General features: G+C 50.1%; 1 protein-coding gene across 5 annotated transcripts; it reads left to right on the top strand.

The window, feature by feature from the left end:
* Positions 1-6,811: 6,811 nt before the first annotated feature.
* On the top strand, positions 6,812-14,071 carry CHST12 (carbohydrate sulfotransferase 12). Of its 5 annotated transcripts, none has more exons than XM_065031484.1 (3): positions 6,890-6,967; positions 8,459-8,532; positions 12,276-14,071. In XM_065031484.1, exon 3 carries the CDS (start codon positions 12,371-12,373, stop codon positions 13,628-13,630), a length of 1,260 nt encoding a protein of 419 aa, XP_064887556.1. In that variant the 5' UTR covers positions 6,890-6,967; positions 8,459-8,532; positions 12,276-12,370; the 3' UTR covers positions 13,631-14,071. The 5 variants fall into 5 exon arrangements, with proteins under 5 accessions (XP_064887557.1, XP_064887556.1, XP_064887555.1 ...); XM_021290472.2 differs by lacking the exon at positions 6,890-6,967 and adding an exon at positions 7,263-8,365; XM_065031485.1 differs by lacking the exon at positions 8,459-8,532 and having other exon boundaries at positions 6,812-6,967.
* Positions 14,072-19,146: the final 5,075 nt, after the last annotated feature.

The raw sequence follows: 19,146 nt of genomic DNA, 5'->3' as shown, positions 1-19,146 counted from the left end.
AATTATGAAAGCAAATTAATCGACTGGGCAGTTGAAGTACTTGGATTTCTTGATGTATTTTCATTTACATCATGTTCCGTGCTATTTTTACTCCCAGCCTAACTCACTTAGAGCTGCTTCTGTTGGTTTATTAATCCTAACTCATAACTGACTGTGTTAGTGTCTTGTTATGTTTTAATGCTTCCATGCAATAGCAGAAGATTAATGCATTTAGAATACTGACCAGGTGTTAGCCCCAGACTGAAGAGGACAACGCTTTTGGGTGCGTTGCTACACTGCGAGCAAGATTTGGATGTTGCAAGAAATCAGTAAAAGGCACCTGAAAGTGTCCCAGGGCAGATTTCTGAAGGAAACGTGCTGACCTTTCTCCAGGCTCTGCTCTTGGTGGTCACACTTGCACGTGAACATGGTTACATGTCGGCCCATCTTTTTCAGGCAAATGCCACCGCCGAGGAACAACCAGGAATTCCCTCTGGGGTTTGTTCTTGTGTTGCTCCAGGTTTTAAGGCCCGGACCAGTGAAAACTGAAAAATTTAAAAAAATAATTCTTATAATTGAAAACTTGCAGATCAAAACTTGGGATACTTGTTAGAGACTTGGAATTCAGCAGGTAATGCAAAAGAAAACCCAAAATCTTGACGTTTCCTGAACACCCGTAGGCACTTGTCCTCCATACTTGTTCCTCTCCCATGCCTGGCACCCAATACAGTTATTCTGTGTCAAGTGGTGGTTGATCTGTGCTCTAATTGCTCATCTAATGATCTGTTTACCTGGGAGGGGGTGCAAGCTGCTCTGGAGTTGGAGGCGCAGGGTTCTCTGTCCACTCCCTTGAGGCTTGAGCATCTCCTTATGAGCCATTTCACTGGAGGAGAAAGAATACCGTTCTCTGCAGTAATTGTATGCTGTGATAATTGTGTACCAAAATAGATCTGAAGAGACTGAAAAGAAACAGAACCTGTTCTGTAATCTGCTGCAACTCCTCTCCCACCTTTGTTTTTTCCTTCATAGAACTCAGAAACTGAATGAAGTTTCCATCCTTGAGCAATGCAGATCTTTCTATCAGTCCTTCTGCAGGAAAGGCTGTGGAAAGATGACTTTGGGTATTTTTGCTCCTGAGGAACTTAAGTCTTTTCATTCACAGCTCCTCTGTCTGAGTCTTGGCTGAAAATTGAGGTAAGAGTCCCGTCCCCCTCCTGCTGGCACCGGGGCTGGTTGGATGTCACATCCCACAACCACCGCTGTTACCCAATGCCAGCGGCTGTTTCACTGCACAACGGACCTTCAATGCATTTTGCAGCAGCTACTTGTTCTCCAGATCACAGAAGTTGTGACATCGTTTGCAAAACCACGCTTGTTGGCCTCAGCACTGTGCACATAAGGGTGTTTTCCGCTCAAAGCTGTAGTGCAACGTTCCTCTGGCCAAGAGATGCGGTGGCGACGGGGCTGTCAGACTGTTAACCAAACCCAGACATAACTGTTATTTCTCTGACTTTATCTTATAACAGAAGGTGGTCCTGATGGAACCAAGTGAAGACCCAGATGACATCTTGCGAGCTAACAGATCCCAAGAAAAAACATTTGTATTTGACATGGTTTTTGGTCACAGAGCAACCCAGGTAACATCCTTCCCCTTTTTACCAAAAGGCTTAATATTAGAACCATTTTCCCTGCTTAGATGAATGTTTTTGGCAGGTGAGTAGACCCACACATCCCAGAGGCCGCGTGTCACCCAGATAAAAGGTGATGGTACTGAAGGTGAGAGAACTGTGATGGTTTTCCTTTGCGGGGAGATGTGCAATATTCAATCTGCCTCTCCCCCCCACGTCGGGACTCCCCAGATTCAACACACCCCCGCAGGGATGAAGAGCTTTGTCCCCGAGGTCTCCTGTGAATGAGATCGTTGTCACGTTGTTTGGCTGTATTGCTCACACGCTTCTTCCCTGGGCCTCTGTTGTTCCACAGGCCCATAATTGAGCTCCAGTGCCCTAAACGAGCTGATTCTGCAGACAGATGCAAGGTGCAGCGTGAGGATTTCATCAGCACCTGCATTTTGTGATAATGGTGACCACAGCCTTGCTTCTCACGAGCAATTCAGTCATGCGTGTTCTTTCACATGAAACGTCAGCCCCCAAGTACACTACCTAAGACATTTTTGGGTGCCCAGTGGTGTTTCTCAATAAGGCATAAGGCGAGGGAGAGAATTTACTCCCTTCTTCAGCAAACACAAAGGAAAAACAAAGCATTCTGTGTTCAGGTACAAGCCAAGTTCAAGGCACTTAAGAGGGGTTTAAGGCCTGGGATTTACTGAAGAGGTCAGGGTGTAGCTGCCACCTTTCACTCAGCACCCTGGAACAGGAGGGAGAGGTAGGAGCTCATCAGTCCTTTGGTCACTGGATGATTCATTTTGTAACCATGAGAAAAGCGTAAGTTTTGAACTGGAAAGCAAATTATGCTAAAATTGCCTTGTATTTATTTATTTATTTATTTTTAAAGCAGAAACCAACAGGTGTTGCTGCAGGAAAGATGACTCCCAGGCTGCATTCCCCAATCTCCCCAGACTTGCACGGCAAAAAGCCATCTGTGGCCATCGCTGCTGTTCCGCTGAGTCTGGAGACCTTGAGGGAAATTGCTGCCAACACCAAAAGCATCTCCCTCATTGCAGCCGGTCGCCGTTCCAGAGCCCAGTGCAGAGATCCTGGGAGCAAGGTCTCCTCAGCCCGCTTCTCTGAGGACGATATGCTTGAGCTGAAGGATCTGGAGGTCAGTTCCACCCCAGGCTGTCAGACAAGCATTGGGGGGTGCTGTCAGAGCCTGCAGCTGCGAGCCAGCTGTGCTCCCCAGCCAGGGGAGCACTGAGGAGCGGCAGAGACCAGGAGATGTCTGCAGAGAGGACAGCCAGAATGAAAAGATCTCGCTCTCTCGAACCAAACTTCCACAGGGTAGGTCCTTTGTGTTTCTTTCTAAAGGGGGTGAGTTGAGCAGAAGGCATAGACCCAGTGGAGCTGGGGTGGTTTTTAAGTTCGGTAAGAGAAACATAGTTCAAACTGCAAAAGGAAATAAGTTAAATTCTTCCATAATGCACTTGACCTCCTGCCTTAACAGCAAGCTAAGCCAGTGAGGTGGGACGGGAATATTTTTGGTACAACATCGCAGCAATCAGAGGTGAGAGGCATCACTGCTGAGATTAACCCAACTCGGTGTGTTTCAGACCTCTAAAGATAAGCATTGGACTTCCTCAAGCCCCAATACAGACAAAGCTTGTGAGCGCCACCCGTGCCAAGCCAGGCTCTTCCATCAGTCAAAAGCTGCAAGTAGCACATCTATTGCCGCAAAGGTCAAGGTTCCTGTTGGCCACCGCTCAGGTAGGGACCAAAGAGCCGCTGGTGACACCCTGCACCAGCTCTCTTGGAAAAGATGGACTGTCATGTGAGAAATAAGCCAGAGTGAAGGCTAATGATCAAAACTATTGGCAATCTGATCAAGACCAAGACACAAGAGGCTGCACTGATCATCTGTCAGCTTCAGTTGTTTTGCTTAGTGCAGACATACAAGCCCAGGATGAGCTTAGAGGAACTGGATACCCAAATCCTATTGAAATGTAGCCAGAATCCTTCCTCATTCTGGCAAGGGGTGCTTACTGATGTTAATTAGTTTTCTTTCTTTTCTTTTTAACTAAAAAAAAGTTAGCTTTTGATTTACAGTGGTATAGTTTTTTTTGCTAGCTATTAGCAACTCATGCATTGCAAAATGCTATTAAACCCTGCTCTGCTCCCAATACTTGTAACAAAGCTCTCCCTGTGTTTGATAGAGGGGACTCCACTAGAGGTGCTGCCAAAACACAACGGTCCTGCAAGCACCATCCAGAACAACGCTGGTCGCATCCAAGGACGAGTCCTACAGAAGCAAGTCAAGGGTGAGTACATGAAATATCAGGTTGGCTGGCTCAGGAGGCACCACTATATTCTTCATCGCTGAACTTACAGAGCTGTAAATGCAACACAAACAGTCCAGTTGGGAACACAGTCACATGGGGAGGAGTTTTACAGCCAAGTTTTAAGCCAAAAATAACCTCTTAGGAAGAGAAAATAACATTTTCAGAGGTGTTCATAATCCTAGACTAATCCATATGTGAAGTACAAAGTTTAATGTGGGTTAGCCATGTGACAACATACTGCTGCCACTGAAAAGTGTCGCCTTGGGATTTTCTTAAAGCAAGGATGTGCAGATCCTAGTGCCTTTGCCAAACTCCCCCCTCCACAGCCTGCGACTATCTGTCTCTTCCCCATTTTGACTGGCAATGAGACTCAAATTGGAGCCTGAGAAACCTGAGTGCTTCATCTTCCCTCGTTTGCAGGGCCTGCAGATGGTGCCAGCAGTCGGCAAAAGCAGCAGTCGGTCACCCGCTGGGGGAGCCAGCTGAAGATTAAATAGAAGTTACTGGGGGAGCAGAACTCTCCGTGGCCCCAAGGGACTGTGATTTTGAGACTACTTGAAGTCAGGGAAATGGGTGTGTGCCTTAAAATGTATGTTGCTTCTGTGTTGTGATGCTGAGAAGCAGAGGGAAGGCTAGCAGGGGGGACAGGGACCTTATATTTTGTATATTACTTTTTCCATATCCCTACCGCAAGTCTTTCCCGTCTGTACTGTGCGCTCTAGCTGCTGGCTTCAGTTTCAGGCAAACAGGGTGTTAACAGAGCCCAAGAGGAGAGGAAAACCTCATTTTCCCAGCAGTCTTCTCCTCACAGAAGATGTCAGTGTGGAGCCTGAGCCACCTTTTTCCCCACGACAAAAGTGTGAATACCACCCACGCATCCAGAAGGCACTCTGGCTATTAAAACCAAATGTAAATGCCTGAGAAATAGTTTCCCCTTCCTTCCCCGCTGTCCCTGTGTGTTGTTGTGGAGCTGGGGGTGTAACGCTCGCCTGGAATGCTGTTTGGGTGAGCAGATGTTTGGCTGTGAGAGCAGCTAGAGATGATTGCTCTCAGCTCCGTTCCATCTACAGAGCATTCCGGATCTGACTGCAGCCGGGAGAAGGAGCACGGTGATAGGTGAAGACCCTGGTAAACCGCAGGAATGCGTTTTTAGGTTTGGAACAAATATCTCTAACCAGGAAGTGCTTTCCCTGCTTTTGAAATAGGCTGCAAATAAAGAGGTTCTGATCATTCCACAGGATAACTAGTGACTCCGTGCCTCCTCCTAGGTCTGCTGAAGCACCTAAGATGACAGTCTCAGGTGTATTTATGCATTTTTCAAATATATTATAAACCTCTTTCTACAGCAGCAGCACTTGCAAAGCATTGTCCTGTGTGCTCGTTCTGACCCTGAGCACGCTGCCTGTCCCTCTGCGCCTCTTGCTTTGCTACCTCTCAAGAAGATGATGGTAGCTCACCCCAGGGCTGAGAAAGCTTAAGTTACTTGTATTTATAAAATGTGTTTTAAACTCTGATTTGGGGATGCAATAAAAGTGCGTAAGCTGGAAGAAGCAAGCTGCCAATTTTCCTCATAAATGAAGCAGAAAGGGGTGTGATTGCGGAGTCAGAAGGTCAGGAAAACCTGTTCCCTGAGACTAACACTTTCACATAAACAAAGATATTAAAAAAAGGATACACAGATAAGATAAGCACAGGCTGTTGTGTAAAACAAGCCTGTGCCAGCAGGTCTTGAGCCAAGCTTCTATTTACCAAACCTCACGTGATCCGCAAGCACTGAAAGACCAAAAGTAAGAGAAAACTGAGTTTTTCCAAGCGTATGCATCTCTGCTAAATACCTTTGGGCTGAATCACTATGAAAAGTTGCAGTGTTTGGATCTATTTAATGCGAAGAGTGTGGGACATTTGAGCCGAATGCATCAGTTTGTGGTTGTATCTCGGGACAGAGGTTGTGTAACAGGGAGTTTGGTAATTTGCCATGGCTGTTGTGAAGAGCGTGGTGCTGCCTGATATGCTAATGTCCATGTTTGTAAAACCTACATTTTAAGTCTGCTAATAAATGTAAAAGTTGGGGATTGAGAGCTTGGAGGTGGAATCTGTAAATTATCATTTGCAGCTTTGATAATCGCTGGAGGTGAGGCTGCAGCCCATCTCCTGGGCAAAGTGGGGCTGTGCTCATGTTCAGTGCTGGGCTAACGGCTTTTGATTTGATTCTTCTTGATCATAAATGATAGTAGTAGCAAAAAGAGCTTAAACTCTGCTTCTTTTCAAGCAGCATTTTCGAGCCTTGCTGTCTCCACTTATCTATACTTTGCTCCTGATAAAGGCTGCTGGGCTAGAACCCAAGAGGCTGGGGTTTATTCCACGAAACAGCTTGAGACTGGCTGTATCTAACTGTGAGCTCCAGCAATCCGCAGCGCCGGGTCTTGGGGTGCTGCGTTTGTCCCAGGACAAGGACTGTCACCCCCTCACCCACCGCTGGCTCCTTCTGCTCCCCGTCCTGTCCCTGGGGCGGGTGCTGAGGGGGGTTGCTCACCTCTGCAGCCCCTGAGCCCTCAATCTGCAGGGAAATTAAGCACCCCCACGGTGTGGCATGAGTCCTCCACACAACCTGTAACCAATTTGAGTTTCAGCTTAAACTTTGCTTGTGTAATTGCTCAGGGAGCGCTAAGGAGAGAGACATCGCTCCAGCATCTGCTGCCCCCGCTTTTCCACCGCTCTCACTCCGGCTGGGGGAAGGAGCCGGGGGCTTCTGCCCGCTCTGTCCCCGCCTGGCCTGCGGGCTTTCCCGACAGGCCGGACCGCAGCTCTGGAGCGCGGAGTCCCCCCCGGGCCGCTCGGTAGCGGCCACGCCGCGGGAGCAGCGGGGCAGGGCGGGCCGGGGCCTCCCGCCGGCGGGCGGAGCGGCGCCTGCGCCGCGGCCCCGCCGGGACCCCCGTGCCCGGCGTCTCGCGAGAGGCGGTAGCGGCGCCCGGGTGGCGGCGGGACGGGGCCGGGCAGCGGGAGGAGGCGAAGGAGCCGCTGCCCGGGCGGGAGGTGAGCGCGGGGCCGCGCCCGGCGGGGCGGGGATGGACTCTGCCCGCGGGCAGAGCAGCGCAGGGCAGGGCCCGGCGGACGGGGTCTGAGGGGACGGCTTGGGCGGCGGCGCTGCCCGGGTGGGGCGGTCCCGGCGGGGGTGCCGCCCGCGGCGGGGTCGGGCGAGCTTTATTCGTGGGCTGCAGGCGAGACACGGCGTCCCCTCCGCTCTCCTTCCGCTGTCCCCGAGTGCCAGGTAGGGCGCGGGTCCGCGGGCAGCGCTGCCCGGCGGTGCGGGGAGGCGGCGGGTCCGCGGGAGATGGGCGCTCCGGGGGTGGCTCTGCGGGGCTGTTCCGTTCTGCAGACCGCGGAGCGCTGGGTGTCCCCGCTCTGCGGGCAGCGCTGGGCCCGACGCGTGAAAACAGCTCGTTTGTGCGGTTGTGGTGTGTTCTGCAGCCCGTGGTGCTCCTGGACTCGGGAGTGTCTGCAGTCCCAGCAGCTCCAAAAGCAAACCTGGGGAACAGCCTCCTCCCGAAGCGTTTCTGTCAATGGTAGAGTGTGGCTTTTAACGTTGCTTCACAGGGATACCCATTAACGTGATTAATCCTGCTTGAACTTCATGCAGAGAAAGAACTTCAGAGCTGAACTGCAAACAGTAGAAAACCGCTTAAATCGGGTGTCTGCAAGGCAAAGGCAGGTGATGCGAGTGGAAGGGTCTGATTTTTGGCCCCTGCGTTACTATTCCACAAATATTCTGGGGTTTTGTTGGCCCAAGCTGTGGGCAGTGAGGCTCCCTGAGGCTATTCCTGTGTTTGTAAGGCCAGGAGCAATGGGTGTTCTTGAAGCCCCTGACAAAAGTAATGAACGAACAGGACATGCTGCGTTTTTGAAGTTGCCTGCTGAAAATCTTAGATATATGGTTATTGAGACAGCTTCCAAGTATGGATATTTTAAGAGAGGTGATGGGAGCTGCCAAACCTGTGCAAACCAGAGTGGGGAAGGCACTTGGTTAGTGATGTAGATGAGGATGTTCTTTTGCTGGTCTCTGGGATATATGTACTAAGTTGGGGTAAAACATGCAATACAAGCCCTATTTTTTGCTTGCACTGTGAATCTAAACTGAGGTAACTGCCAGTGTTGTTACACGGGTTAAAACTTCACTGCTCTGCGAAGGGTGGTAGATTTTTGGAAAGCTGGGGAGAAGCAATTTGTTGAGCGATGGCCAGGTGCATGAAATTTGTTGCTGGTTATTGGTGCACTGTCCATCTGCTCTGGCTGGTGGGAGCTCCTTCTCCTACACCTGCAGGAGGTTAAATTGGTTCCACCTCTTTAGAGCCTCCTTATTCCCGAAGTGTAACCCGTGGCAGGTGTGTACCCTGACAGTTGGTAAAGAAGGCTGCATGGGTCAAGCGATTGCTGGTGAGTGTGGGTGCCCCAAGGGAAAGTATTCATTTAAATTTGGGGGTTTTGTATGTTATTAAAAGTTCTTATTCCACCTCTTTCTGTCTTCAGAAGCAGGCAAAGGCCAAGCAAGCTACCTCAAATCCAGTATCTTCTGGCGTTAGAACCAGTGGGCGCTGGAGCAGGTGAGCTGGTTCTCACTGCCTGACCTGCAGGGGGTTGAGAGCAACAGGAGAGGGAAGCACAAAGCAAGGAGAGATGGAATCTGCACCCAAGCCTTTGGAGGCAGTCCCTTTGACAGAGAGAGGAGTTATTGTCCCTTGTTTCCAGTACATACCTCTGTGTAAGCTCCTTTATTTTCTGTAGGACTTTGTGCTGCTGTAAGTGAGCTGGAATTACTTTCTTTTGCGAAGAGGGACTGTGAGAGAACGTAGTCATTGCACAAAGCTGAGTGGAGAGGAAGAAAGAGACAGGAATTACTTAAGCTGCTGTTTGCTCTGAGAACAGTTACAGTCCGGCTGTCAAGTGCAAATACGGTTTCCAAATCCCTGAGGAGTTGCATCTGCAACAGCTTTTGCAATAAGAGCACTGGAGACACATATCCCCCCTTTCTGGTTTTAAATGAGAGTTTGTGAGGTGGTTATTTGACATGGCAGCTTACGATGGAGAACGGGACCAGTGACCTCAGTGTCTCTCTTGTGCCTAGAACAGGGAGAAGAGTCCTTGATTTGAGCCCAGGCAAGGTTCAAAGTTGGAGATGATCAGGGATGGCTGCTCAGGGGACTCGGTAGGATGATTATAGTGCTTGGTCTGTTTCCCGGTTTGCCAGCGTCATGTCACAGAAGCAGCTTTGTGCGGATCCTGGTGCACGTTCTTGTTGGCTGGTGACTTTGGGTTAAACTTGAATGTAAATTCTTGGCTCCTCCTGGAGGCTTTTTCTTTTGATTCTGGCAGGGAGAGCATGGAGGCGCGTTCCCTCTGATGTGCACAGAGGCCTCTAATTTGTGCTTTCAGTCTGGCGTCTTCTATGAAGCGCTCAGGAAGAGGATGTATCGTAGTCAATAGAGTAACTCTGTTTCTGCAGCGCTTTTCTCGTGAGGGGAATTAAGCTGTGTTATCGCTTTTTTTCCAGGGTTTCTCCCTGGCACTGATAGAGTTAATAGAAGCGGAGTCATTTCGATTCTGTGCTGCTTGCTGCTGTGTGTCTTGGAAAAGCTGAACGCTCTGGCAGGCCTGCGTGCTGTGTCCTGGAAAGCAGGCTCGAGCCCTTGGGCCGAGCTCGGTGAAGCTCCGTTGTGCTGGTGGCTTTGACAAAGAGCCCTCCTTCCGTTCGCCCGAGGGACGCGTGTGCCACACACAGTGTCTCGTTTTGCTTCTGTCGCTGCTGCCGAGCGGGTGATCTGCCCGTGGCTGGGTGGGACAGCTTTGCAGAAGTGCTGGCGGGCTGCTGTGCTACCCAGAACTGTGTCGCGGTGGTAGGAAGGGATGCTCCCTGCAGCTTCCCGGGCTTGCTGCATTCCAGACAGCCTAAAGGTCTCAAGCAGTGCTGGAAACCCAGTGTGCTAGGAATTATGTGCTCAGTGGGCACCCTATTCATCCCGAATAGGAAGCAGTCCCTGCCCTGAACAGCTAACCGGCTCGAAAGCAAGAACAGATTCAGGCGAAATGCAGACCCAGAAGTGTGCCAAGCAGTAGGCTTGGCAGCATCACTCCATTATCTTCTGCTGCTGGACTGAGGTCCTTGGCCTGAAGTGCTGACGCACATATGTAATTTGCACCTTCTTTAGCTCCATGCTTGTCTCTCTGGGTGTTTCTCCTTAGATCTGCTCCATCCTCAATCTTGACTAGCTAAACGCGGAGAATTACTGCTGAGTAACACCTGCTCCTTGCTCTGCAGAGTGCAAAGTCTGATGTCTGCAGTTTCTCTAGCTCCTCTTCACGTGCTTGGCTCCAGGGAACACAGCGTTTGGTGTTGCAGCGCAAAGCCGTGTGTCAGGCTACAGCTACACTGAATTTCTGGCTCTCCCTGCTGCTCAAGTAAAAATAAATACTCCAGGGTGGAAAAACCCTAAACCTTTGGTTCTGCGTTTTATGTCTTTGGGGACGTGCTGAGCTAATACTTTGATACATAATATCTGGTATTGTTCCTGTTTGTTACGAAATTCTCATCGAATGCTTTTGGTCTGGTGTTTGAAACCAGGACTGGAATTGTTAAAATCTGGCATCCCCGAGGCGTCAACACAGCCACACAGATGGTTCTTTAGAGCAGTGGTTCAATGTACGGCTGCTGTGAGCTTCAAAGGTGCTGAGCGCGTTTTCCTCAGGAATGACAGAGCCCAGCACTCGTGCGTATCTGGACTCTCATGTTCTTTGCATCCCTGTACAGAGTGGGGCTGGTGGTCTGTGAACTGGCTGAGGAGCACCCTCTGTGTTTGGGGAGGAAGAGACACCCATTCTTAGTTTTGAAAAGCTTTTCAGGACACGTTGCCCTAAAGTGGTTTTGTTTTTTCAGAGTTGGCGTTTGTAGGGTTTGTTCTGAAGTCGTTCCAAAGAATGGGGATGCCTGCAGAAAGGGCAGCTCTTGTTTTCTGTCTGTAGGCCCTGTTCTGTGTTTAGGATAGGGGGTTGGATGCTGCTTGGTGGATAGGATGAGTTCGGAGCGACTGCTTTTTGCTTGTCTTTTGATGTTAAACCTTGCAGAGAGGGACTGTAAAACAGTAAACCTTGGTTTCTCTCAATCTCGCGTAGCTGCTCCTTGCTTTGCTATGTTGTCCTTCCCTGGCCATAGGCTCCTTGGTCGCTTGGGGAGAGAAGGAGGCTGCTTTGCCCACCTGTCTTTGTGTGGAGCCTGGGACCAGAAAACATGCAGCAGGGTGGGGAGATGGGTCTCCACCAGGGCAATTGCTGGTGGAAAGGGGCTGGGAGTCAGCAGGGAAGAAGGTAGCAGTGGAAAGATGGGGCTGGTTGAAGTAAAAAAACCCAAACCTGCTGCATTCTCTAGAAAAGATCTGAGCTGGCCTGTTAATGTTGATTTCTCACCTGTCTTTGGTGATCAAGAGTTGTTAGGGATGAGTGTGATAGAGATAAATTACATTAAATCAGGGAATGAAAGCCTGACTCAGAGTCCAGACATGGGCAGAGATTTACCGAAGCATCCTTAATCTCAGAAGCCATTCAGTTAAAAGTAATCATTCCTTTAGATTTTTATTGATGCGTGGCTCTTATCGGGGCTGTCTCTCTTTAGAGGTTTTTGTAGGAAAACTGTTGGTGTAATCTCTGCTCTTGACAAAATGAAGTAGCTACTGAGAAAGGTCACGGATGTGACGTCTGTTGGGTGTCTTCACACAGATAAGATGGTGTGTTCAGGCCTGTGATGTTCTCTCAACAGGGACTTGCTTTAGCTGCTGAGGCAATGGCATCTTCAGCTATGTTTTTATAACTGGTAAGGCCTTTGTTTTTGGCACAGTGGTGCAGAGCATCTTCATGAGGAGATGAGACCACAGTGTGATACCGCAAGATAAAATAATGGATTGAGCCCTCTTCCTGTTGTGTGTTAGATATGTTTAAAAATCAAGGAGGTTTGGAAGGTATTTGGCTTTGCATACTTTCTGTATATAGCTGTATTTTTTTAATGCTCTCAAACTTCCCTCTGTAAACTCTAGGCCTAAAATCTTAATGGAGTGTCTTTTGAAATCATTGAGCTCCAGATGCTTGAGAACAATAAACAAACCATGATTGCTATGGAAACTGGTAAAATCACAACACGTTATGCCTCCTTTTGGCCAGAGTCAACACTTCTCCTTGGGGTCTCTGTGGGTACCCCAGACTCGCACAGCTCTCCCCCGATAAGTCTTGATTGTTCAAGGTGGTTCTCTCCAAACCAGAGTGATTAAGGGACCAACTAATTGTTTTTCTGGTACCTTTCCAGGCTCCTGGTCTGCAGCACCATGCTGGGTCCCAAGCCTCACTCTGCAAGCCGGAGGTGAATCCCGGAGAAAGGCAGATATCGCAGTAGGTGTCAGGATGACCAAAGCACGGCTCCTCCGTCTCTCCGTGGTGCTGGTCTCCATCTTCATGATCCTCCTGATCATCGTGTACTGGGACAACGTGGGAACAGCTCACTTCTACCTGCACACGTCCTTCTCCAGACCTCACTCGCCAGGAGCCATCCCTGGTATTACGGCAGGTGAAGACTGGGAAGCCTTGCCAGATGTGGATGAATTTTTAGCAAAGCTGCTTAGTTCGAGCCTGAAACAGAACAGCTCTGCCTCCCAAAAGACAGAGCAGCTACTCGTCCAGAGCTCCAGCAAGCCTGTGGTGAGTAATTTAGAGGAAAATGTGCGGGGCTATGACTGGTCTACGCACAACGCCAGGAACAGCTTGGACCAAGAGAAACTGCAGGTAGAGAGGCAGAGAACGTTACGGGAGTTTTGTGCCAATTCCAGCTTCGCCTTCCCTACCAAGGAGCGCTCCTTTGATGACATCCCAAATTATGAGCTCAACCACCTGATTGTGGATGACCGCCACGGCATCATCTACTGTTACGTCCCCAAGGTGGCCTGCACCAACTGGAAACGGGTGATGATTGTGCTGAGTGAGAGCCTGCTGGACCAGGGGGTCCCATACCGAAACCCTCTAGATATCCCCCGGGAACACGTCCACAACACCAGCACCCACTTGACCTTCAACAAATTCTGGCGCCGTTACGGGAAGTTCTCCCGCCACCTCATGAAGATCAAGCTGAAGAAGTACACGAAGTTCCTCTTCGTACGGGACCCTTTTGTGCGCCTTATCTCTGCCTTTCGCAGCAAATTCGAGCTGGAGAATGAGGAGTTCTACCGGCGTTTTGCCATCCCCATGCTAAAGCTGTACTCCAACCACACCAACCTTCCCACCTCCGTTAGTGAGGCCTTCAGGGCAGGCCTAAAAGTCTCCTTTTCTGACTTCATCCAGTACTTACTGGATCCCAGGACAGAGAAGATGGCCCCTTTCAATGAGCACTGGAGGCAGGTTTACCGGCTGTGCCATCCGTGCCAGATAGACTACGATTTTATTGGGAAGCTGGAGACACTGGATGAGGACGCTGCTTATCTATTGCAGCTCCTCAAAGTGGACAGGCTGCTTCACTTCCCCCCCAGCTACCGGAACAGGACTGCCAGCAGCTGGGAAGATGACTGGTTTGCCAAAATCCCGCTGGCTTGGAGGCAGCAGCTCTACAAGCTTTATGAAGCTGATTTTGTACTCTTTGGCTACCCCAAACCAGAAAACTTGCTGAAAGACTAAAAGCGATTGGGTGGTGGGTGTGGGAGGGAACATCTGAAATACCAAAAATGTTTAAAGCCTCCTCATTTTTGCCCTTAACTCCCTTCTCCATACAGGTTGGTACAATGGAAATATATTTTTTCTACTGCTCCCCCTTCCGTTTTTACAGTGATGCCAGAGCCCAGGGTATTCCAGCCAGATGTGCATATGCAAAAATTGCCATATTTTTGGTTATCATTTGTTTTCTGGGTTTTCTTTTTCTAAGATGTCCCCATGTTTTGCAATGGGTCGCCGCCCTTGGTCACTCTGCCAGCTGTGTCCTTCAGTAGCTTTTTATTAATACTTTTTAAAAATTAATATATTTAAGATATTTAATACAAAGTGTGTGTCATGGCAAAGGAAGGGAAGGGATTAAAAAAAAAAAAAAGGAAAAAAAAAAAAGTAAAAGAAAAACCCAAGAAACGTTGCACTTGCCTCTGTGTGTTGTGTCCGGGCTGCTGGTTTTGGAGGTCTGAGGTTTGCAGGGTGCTCCAGTCTCTTTGGGAGCTGCGTTTGTCGGTGGTGCCTTCGCCAGCCACGTCTGCTGGTGGTGGCGGTGAGCTGGGTGGAAGGCAGGTGGGATGGGGCAGTACCTGGCTCTACCAAACAGCCCTGGAAGAAACGCCAGTGTTCCGGTGATGTGCGCAGCTCGCAGCTGGCGAGCGCGACAGCAGGGCGACGTGGGGAAATGGCTGTTGGGAGCAGTGCACTGAGCCCCGTGGGGTGTTTCAGGACGTGCAGGTGGCCAGCGTGGTACCTCTGCACCGCGTCACCTTTTGGCAAAGTGGTGGTGGGGGGTTTTCTTTCCAAAAAGCTGAGGCTCCTCAGCCCTTGTTAGTGTGGAGCATCTCCCATTCCAGGATGGCGCCTGAAGTTCTTGGGGGTTGTGACCAATCTGGATGGGAAGATTGTGCTCTTGGGTGGATGTCCTGGACAGAAATCGGCATCCATTTGTGTTGCAGCAGCTTAGGCAGAAACGCAGGTCAGCGATGGCAGCTGGTGACAGGGTGTGTTGTGCTGTGGCCTGGTCACTGCTGTGTTTGGTGCAGGTCCCTTGAAACTGTGCTGTGTCCTCATTCCTGTGCGTGCTTTTCGGGGACATGGCAGGGATGCAGATGCTTATCCCTGGAAGAAGAAGAAGATCCAAAAGGTTTCTGTCAATTAGCAGGTTTCAAGGTGAGCTCAAAGTCCATTTGTTTGCAGAGTTCCAGTCACTGCTCATGATGCCACATCCTCTTCTGCTGCCTGTCTGTTTATACCAGGTGACTGATGCAGATTTAATCATCTGCCTTGCTGGGACCTGCTGCAGGAGTGCTGGTTGCCTACTGTGCTGGGAGCGTGTGGGCTGCTTCCCAAAGGAAATTAATGCTTTTGGAGAGATGTTTTGTGTCTCATCAGCTGAATCTGCTTCTCCTCTTTCTCTCTGAATTGCTCTGTGAAAATTGTCAGCTTAGCAGATTGTGAGGGCCACTCTTTTAGAGCTGAGATGCTTAATTATTTCCCTGGGCTGTGAGTGGTATCAGTGGCTAAGGTCCAGGGTCCGGCCTTGTGTTTTGGGCAGACTTCTTTATGTTGGCCTTTTACTCAGTTTCTCTCCAAGGCCACCAGCAGGTGGGACTTCTCCCCTCTCCCTCCTCGCTTTCCCAACCTCTGTAAACACGCATCTTCTTGACATTGCGTGTTCTCCCTAGCGAATGTGCTGTATCAAGCTTTATAACCTGTAAATGAAAGGTAATTGCTAGCAGTTACGCTCGAAGCAAAGGGTTTGTTTCTGGATGTATTCACACCACTCTCCTGTAATTTCTGCAGGGAGATTTGCAGTTTAAATGAGCCTGAAGCCATGGTCAGGGTCTTGGTGCTTAGTTCCTCACAGCTTGGGGAAAAAGGAAGTGCTGTTTCTGAGTCATTATTTAAAACTAATAATAGAAAAGTGTTGATCTATTCAATTTTTTTTCCAGTTACCAGCTAATTGCTGCAAAACAGGAAGATGTTTAGAATCTTGTCTCCTGTAATGAGTAGTCCCGGGAGTCTCTTGGTTCCTGCTACATCTACATTTCTTCAGGGTGGGTTCATCTCGCTCTTCAAAGATACAGCATGGATGATTTAATCTCATCTTTACAAAGTGTTTATTTTTTTTCTCTTTTAATTTAAATGTAATTGATGTTTAGTGTGCGCAGAGGTGGGCGGCTGGGACCATAGTGCAGATGCCGTGCAAACATCCTTCCAGCTGCTTCCCCTGCACCTCTTGATCTGGTTCTGGCTCTTCCTGCCTCTCCAACTGGTGCTTGGCCGATGTGCCCCTGAAAACCAGCTGCTGCCTCCTCAGCCGCAGTTGTGCTGTGATTTATGGCCGTGGCTTGTCCCAGGCAGGAGCCCAGGAGCATCTTTCCAAGGTCCCCGGCTGTCAGTCGGTCACCCAGGGCCGAGGAGCAATGGGTTTCAGTGTTACCATCACTTTCGGCAGCAGGTTCCTGGTTGTGCAATTGGCAGAGTGGGTGCAAAATGGCTGCGAGTCCTGCACAGCAGCTGCTCCTTGTGATGGGAGAGCGTATCCTGTCTTTACAGCCGCCTTGTGATTTAACAGCAATAGAAGAAAAAGCCCTCGCTTCCCCTGTGGGCATTGGCTGGAGAGGGGAGACTTTGAATGCACTGACTTCTCTCTTGGATAAAGGTTGGATAAAGGGGGTGAATTCCAGCACTAAGCATTAATACCACCCCGTGTCACACTAAGGTCTAAACCAGCCCATGTGCAAGGTTCAGTGAGCTGCCTGCATCCCAGTGGCTTCACCAATCTCCCTAAGAGCTGCGGTCAGGATGGATGGATGCTGTAAGGCCACTGAGGGCTCTGTCCTATGTGCTTTCCCTCTTTGACCCCATCAAGCCCAGCCTTCGCTGACATTTAAGACACTAATGTTTGTACAGCCATACCCAGCCAACGCGCTGGGCGCTGCTGGCTCTCATTGCCACGCTTCAAAGCGTTTTCTGGGAGAAGCAGTAAAGCTCAGATGGAGAGGGTTCACGTTGCAATGGACGGCTTTTGGGTTCGAAATAGCTAATTCCTTGCTGCTCTTTTCTTTTGAAGCCCTCCCTCCCCACTCTTCCACCACTGTGAATGTATTGTTAGGGAGTCAAAGGGGATCTGGGCTGCACTGAGCTTTGTGCTGAGACCACTGGGTTGCCAAAACTGGGATGGAGCCTCCAGCTTTGGGAATGTGCATTTTTTGTGGGTTTCTTGTTCTGTTCTAATGATGTAAAAGTGTGTAGGGGGGCAGAGAAGGACAAAGGGTTCAGCCAGCCATGCTTCCTTCCCCCCTGGTTTCCTAAAGCAGCTGGAATTTGGTATTTGACAAATAATGGCAGAATGATTGGAAAGGGCAGGCAGTAAGCATCCGTGCTGGCCTGCAGTCAGGAGAGGGCTGAAAATCCTGGGGTGTAGATGGTTATGGTGCTAGTACTGATTTTTATGGGGGGGTGGAATGCTTTGAAGCAGCCTATTTGTGTCTGAATAAACCTGGCTTTGTCATTTCATGCTCAGCCTGCAAAATTACATCCTGTTCCCCTCCTGGCTGGCTTTTCCCTGGGGTTGACCACTTGGCCAAAGTCAGCACGGAGTCTCTAACCAGGCAGAACTGATGCGTAGATGCAAAAATAACCCGAGGGTTGACCAAGATGTTTCCAGCCGGTTAGAACTGAGACCAGCTTTAGCGCTCGCCCCATGTCGAAGCCAAAGTCTTTACAGAACCATTGAACAGATTTGGTCCCTTGCTGTTTGATGCTGGATTCACCGCTATGATGGGATGCGTGTGACCTGGCCCCACAGCCCCCGCATCCTCCAGGGAAGGACTGTCAGACCTCGGAGCTCCTTGCTTTTTGAGTGGTGACATGGCTTTGCAAGGGCACAGAGTGTCCTTAACACATGGGTACCTTTGCATCTCAGTAGTTTTTGCCTTAACCCTTTACTTCACCTGTGGTTTAGGGGGACAAAATTGTAAACGCGTTACTCTCGGGCGACAAATGTTGCCGTGGGGCAGCATGTGAGATGAAGTGTTTTGGCCGTGTGTTTTGCATCCCTCAAGGTGGCAATGGGAGGGTGCAGGGCGGGGGATGAATGGCACCATTGAAAGGGTGGTGAAGAAAAGCCAGTTTGTTCCTTCTTATGTAAGCTGGACCTTCGCTGCAGCCCACGGGGAAAGCCGGTGACTTGGCAGGGTGCTGTGTGGCTGCGGTGCAAAACGCTGCCAGGGAGGGTGCGGGGTGTGGTGACTTAAAAGCAAATCGTGTTGCTTGAATTTAAGGGCTTGCCCGTGTTGGTCTTGCTTGTAAAACCTCTAGCCAAGAACAGGAGAGAGGGGAAGGGAAGAGAAAAAAGGCAGGGTTTAATAAAGCTATTGATAGCTGGCTGTTTGGGGAAGAGAGGTGGAGGGTGGGTGGCACTGGGTCTGGAGCAAGTGTAATGCAGCTCTTCTGCTCTCTACTTGATTAAATCAAATTGGGGATGTAGCTCAGACTGTGGAGGGTGAAATCCATCCTTGCAGCAGCCGGGCAGCGTTTGGCCTGGGCTCTGCGGGAGAGCCCGCTGCCGGGACGGGAGGATGCTCAGCCGGGAATTGGGGTTGGCTGAGCCTTTCGCTGCAGTCGCCGTGTCTGTGCGAGGCTCTGCGGGAGCCGGGGCCATGTGGCTGCTCCGCAGTCGCTCATCTGAAACCCATTTTCTGTTCCTGGGCTCTGACAGATGCCGCTGGCGCTCCCCAGCCCGGCTCCCGCGGCAGCGGGGTTCCGTCTCTGACACCCGCTGGCAGCAGCGATTCCCATCACGGGTGCCCTGGGAAACAATCCAGCAAAGTACAACCAAAACCTGCAGTCAGGCAGTTGCACTCGACAGCTTTTATTTGTGCAACGTCTGTTGCAGGTAGTGCCCAGCCTTTGGGTTGCAAAGGGATGGAGTATGAGGGGTGTCCTTGCCATCTGGGCCAGGAGGCTGCAGGTACGTTCATTGTGTTTGGAGAGAGACGGTGACCCCCAGGTGTGGTGGGATGGGGGGCAGCAGGGTTTTCCTGTGCAGGGGGTTATGTGAATTCAGACATTCCAAACCCAAGGACTCATAAAGTGGATCGTGTTTTCCTCTTCAAATCACACAGCAGAGGTGAGGATCATGTTTTTAATTAGCAGCATTGCTAATTGTTTGCTGTAAGCCCTTTGGTGAGTTAACTCAAGCTGTCTTCTCTCTGTCCCTCGTAAAGGGGATGTAGGAGAGACCCATTTTCTGGAGGGTTCCTGGGTGTGAGCTGTGTCCATGGAGTTTTGGAGGTCTCCAGGAGTTGCAGTGCGTTGGGCAGGACTGTTGGGAGAGAGGGCTGCAGCATTTGGCAATGAAAGCCATGCAAAACCGCCTCAATCCAGACTTTTCTTACCACAGGGTGAGTCTGGAAGCTGTTGGCATGAAAACCGTCTGTATTGATTCAAGAAGTACTTACCATTCGGAGAGCTCAAGGGCTTGT

The sequence above is a fragment of the Columba livia genome, chromosome 15 (assembly GCF_036013475.1).
Source record: "Columba livia isolate bColLiv1 breed racing homer chromosome 15, bColLiv1.pat.W.v2, whole genome shotgun sequence".
NCBI classification, from domain to species: Eukaryota; Metazoa; Chordata; class Aves; order Columbiformes; family Columbidae; genus Columba; species Columba livia.
The sequence above is the reverse complement of the archived record's forward strand: the minus strand, read 5'-3'. Positions and strand labels throughout refer to the sequence as shown.

What these genes read in the sequence shown, in the direction of transcription:
- CHST12 (XM_065031482.1), top strand. Translation starts at nt 8,606, where the DNA reads ATGGAATCTGCACCCAAGCCTTTGGAGGCAGTCCCTTTGACAGAGAGA. An exon ending in TTTCCAGTACATACCTCTGT is followed by an intron (nt 8,691 to 12,275) that starts GTAAGCTCCTTT and finishes GTACCTTTCCAG; the next exon opens with GCTCCTGGTCTGCAGCACCA.